The 4,138-nt window shown below is 42.9% G+C and overlaps 1 protein-coding gene across 2 annotated transcripts in view; it reads left to right on the top strand.

Annotated features, from left to right (window-relative positions):
* The first annotated feature begins 349 nt into the window (after positions 1 to 349).
* The window catches only part of LOC118339870 (radixin-like), a 21,087-nt gene continuing 17,298 nt past the window's right edge, over positions 350 to 4,138 (top strand). The window contains exons 1-2 of one of the 2 annotated variants that reach the window (XM_035677663.1): positions 350 to 569; positions 2,247 to 2,340. In XM_035677663.1, the coding sequence (XP_035533556.1) occupies positions 2,329 to 2,340 (12 nt within the window). In that variant the 5' untranslated portion in view covers positions 350 to 569; positions 2,247 to 2,328. Of the gene's footprint in view, positions 570 to 913; positions 1,046 to 2,246; positions 2,341 to 4,138 lie in introns of those variants that run through there. The other variant, XM_035677664.1, reaches the window with a different exon arrangement.

The following is a 4,138-nucleotide window of genomic DNA, read 5'->3' on the forward strand; positions in this document are numbered from 1 at the left end:
CCCCTTCAAAGTAATGTAAAAACTGTTGAGGGGGAACTATCTGGGCGTACAGAACAAACATTATGCAACCTAACTTTAAACTTTTAGTTGGATGGTTAAGATACAAAGTGAAACTATAGTTTAAAAGCACTCTGTTGTTTTTTTTGTTATATTCGTCATTACAGTAGCCTAGTGTAAGATACTTTTGAATGACCATATTTACTGGTACTTGTTTAACTATTGTTAATAGTTCAGGAATAACAAGTTGAGATAGATAAGTAAGTAAGACTGCGATACTTAAAAGTCTTTATGTACACATTTTACCGCATGCATTCACAGGGCTTTTATTTTTAAAGTTGAGGCCGGAAGCTGCAGTATTTTATTCCGGCTGGCTCGACGCTGGCACCCCAAATCGCCTTATGGTTGCTAAGACTTCCACGGTTTTTCTATGTCTGCGAGAATTTGTTTCGGTAAAAGCACTACGAGATAAGGAGCGAGGACCGGAACGGGTTTCTCTTCGTGGATATATCTGTTACATCTGAAGATACGAGGCTTTTTCTACAAATTTAAAGACATACTTCGTCCCCCCGGTGAGTTGCCTCTCCCTAAAAAAAAAAAAAAAGATGAGCTTCTCTTCAAGTTTGATGCAATAGCGGATATCCTCGTGTTCGACCACTTCACATTTTATACGACACGATAGCAATGCCCACTTGTACCAAGTTGTGCCCCTAAAGTAAACGCACCGTAGCTTGCCTTACGTAAGTCACATATTTTTTCGGGGTGTTTCTTGTGTTTGGTGGCAAATGTGGTGAATTAATGATGGCCAATTGTATTTTTTTTTTTTTTTTTTAATGCTTCGAAACTTCACAGGCATGAGCGAGGCAAAGCTTGGCCAGTCTCGTCCCGTTATATAGACTACACCCACCAGCTTAAAACATGTCAGCATTTCAGCGGTCCACCTCTTGACTTCATTAAAGTATTTCAGATGAAGAGTCGTGATACTGTTCACATCAATGCGTTACCGAGTGAAACTCAGAAAAAAAAGGGTGTTTCGACAAGATAAACGGTGGGTAATGGTTTTTTAGGTTTTTCTTTCGTCGTGTCTTGCAGTTGTAGATTACGTTTTGGCAACAGTTGTCCACCATTTGATTAAATTGTGGTTAAATTACAATGTAACGGAAGCCAACTCTCGGCGGGCAAATAGACGAGCTAATTGCGTACAAGCTACAAGTGGGCAGGTCTTCATCTGGAGTACAAACGCTACAGCTCAGAGGATCAGTGGACTGCCTTACACATTTATTCATTTAACACAACCATAGTTTATGTCACACTGTCTGTAAGGCCACTATCAGAGCCGTATACTACTATATAATACCATTTAATGGCCTTGTTTTGGATTCTGAGTGTAAAAATATTTAGGGCTGTAACAGAGGATTACCTGGGCATTAAATTCAAAAAGTAGTAAAGTAGGTGGGATTAATATATTTGCCAACTTGCCACTACAGGATTGTGTAAGGGGAGAACTGAATGACACTTTAATGCCACACTATTGCCAAGAACTCAGGAATCCCTTATGTAGTATTAAAATAGTTTGGCAAAATTGAAGGTCAGGACAGCTGGGTGTTGAAGCAGCAGTGTCCAACAGTGTTACCTTAAAATAAACATACCTTACATGTGATAATGGAAAAGACACGTAAGGGATGTTTGAACTGTCTTCAGAACTGCAATGACGAGATGCAGAGTGAAAGAGATAAAACTGTGTGGTCCAGTTATCTGATAATGTGTCAGACAGATCTTCTATTCTGATAAAGTGCAACCAAAGATCATTTTACAGCCATGTCCATGAGTCATCGTGTAATGCCTTTGTGACTTTTCTGTTCCTCAGTAATTATGCTTTAAGTAGATTCCCCATACACCCTTGCAATAGTTACCATATGTACGTTATGTGGGAGTGTGTAGATTGGATGCAAAACCACTTTTTTATGCTCCTGGCTGTTTGGGGTTTCTGTGCCTTGTAGTAATTAACAGATTCAGGAATTGGATTCATTTCAGTTTCTTTCTTTTTCATTCGGTCTGTTCTTTGGGTACTCTACTTTTGCTCAGTTCAGTCAACTGCTACATTTAAGGATGAACTGAAATATATTGTTTGTTGTCACAGCGTTTTAGTTAGAGAGAGAACGCAAAAAAAGTTACGTAGGCAGCTGCTCGTGTTGTTTCACCCATGTATACTGTGTGCCTGAAGGAAAAACTGTCTCTTTCGCTTTCAGGTCCTGTGATACAGGTGTTGTTGCCGTCCTGTGACGGATTTATCCTCTCAGCTGTCGGGTGCAAGGAGGAGAGGAAGCAGAGATGCCGAAACCGGTAAGAGACTGAAAGGAGTTAGATGAGAGTCGGCATACAAATGTCAGCAGCTTTTATCATACTGTGTTCTACGGAGATATACAGAGAGGCTGGGGGGAAGAAGCCAGGAAAAAACACTTGAGTTAGGCACCGTCGCCACTAATTGATAACGATTCTTTGATGTAAAAAAAAAAAATGGAGTTGCAGTGTTACAACTGATTAAACAGTAGCTTGTGTAACTCAGGATATATGATATGAATCAGAAGCATCAAAGTTGCTTGTTTGTTCCTGCCTAGTCTGCTTGTATAAACTGACTCCAGAACTGCTCTCGAGCTGTCATAACAGTCGGCTTGCTCTGCTGCCGAAAGCTACATTTGTGCGTTCTGGGAAGTGGCAGCTTCATCCCTATGGCTGCTCCCACTCCTCATACTCCTCTTCCAAGTAAACAACAGCCAGAGTGTGAAGTGAGCTGCCTGGCCCACAGGCCTCGCAACTGCAACACTGCTGCCATTGTTGCTTAAAGGGTGGAGGGAATGCCAGAGTCCCGGGATGTGAACAACGCCAAAACAAAACCAATTTGATGCAGTCTCTTCATGGCTGGCTCACTGCTGTCATGCTGCTTTTTCATCATAAACAGACTTTGGTTAGAGCCCACGCATGAGTCTGGGGATATTGCATGTTGCACAATTTGTTTTCCCTTTAAGGTAGGAGATTCTCAAAGTATGACGTTGTCTAGGGCACTTACTACTTAATTACTCTGAGCAATCAAACTATGACACAGCAGTACTTGTGTTTGGCTTTTTTATCTGACAAACTATACTGGTCTACTTTGATTTCAAAGTGACGCTTGCACTAGTTTCTCTAATGGAAAGATTTCAAGGTTAAGTTGCCAGAGCTTGCATCAGAAAGTTTCCTAGGAACTGGGAACAACAGGCTCGAGGCTTCACCACAAGTGAAGCAGATCTCCTGTCTAGCTCTTGAGGCGGTGGGTGTCTGTGGGTGGGTGGGTTTGGGAAGCTACAGAAGAGGAGCAGCCAGGCACTGATGTCATCTTCCACTTCCCCCTCTCGTCCCCTGAGTCACCAGGGCACCATCCCAAAAAGGGCTCCTAGGACGGTGCTGGCCGATGTGCTGAGAGCGACATCTCTGTCACAGACAATAACTGACAGAGGAAATACAGCTTGTCGCAGGGAGGCACTGACATAAAATAAACAGAGGAAGCAAGAGCAGGGTCCATCAGACATGACCTTCTCTGGGACTGGTGCCAGACACCAGAGCTTTTGGAACAGGCCTCTTGTGTCTCAGCGTCAGTGCTCATCTGTAACCACGGCACAAAAACAATTGCGAGGTTGAGCAACACAAGAGCAAGCAGGGAGAATGTGTCGTGAATGTGTTTATCAAGTGGTGATTTTGCAACGAGAATCACAACTTTATAGAATTAAAAACACGTGATTCTTGAATACATCCTCTTCCCGGCGGTCCAAAGCTCCTATGCCACCAGTGTAAGCACGAACAACCCCCCCGGGGCTCTGAGCACCCAGTCCTGGGCAGTACGGCTAAGCTACCTCACTAACTGCAGCTATAGTTCGCAGCAGTTACTCTGTGGCAAAGCCAGAAAACATTTTCTGTTTCACCAAAATCGGTGACATTGTTGGAGGTTTGGGAAGTAGTGCTGTAAAGCCTTGTAAGAACAGGGGGGTGAGGGAGAGAGTGGGGATGACTGAGGCACCATTTCCACTATAATAAGTCATCATGGCATCAAAATGGTAGCGAAGCTGTTATTTTAAGGTAGGAAAGTTACATAATGTCGCTTTAAGCA

The sequence above is a fragment of the Morone saxatilis genome, unplaced genomic scaffold, assembly GCF_004916995.1.
Source record: "Morone saxatilis isolate NCDOM2014 unplaced genomic scaffold, NCSU_SB_2.0 Contig6, whole genome shotgun sequence".
NCBI classification, from domain to species: Eukaryota; Metazoa; Chordata; class Actinopteri; family Moronidae; genus Morone; species Morone saxatilis.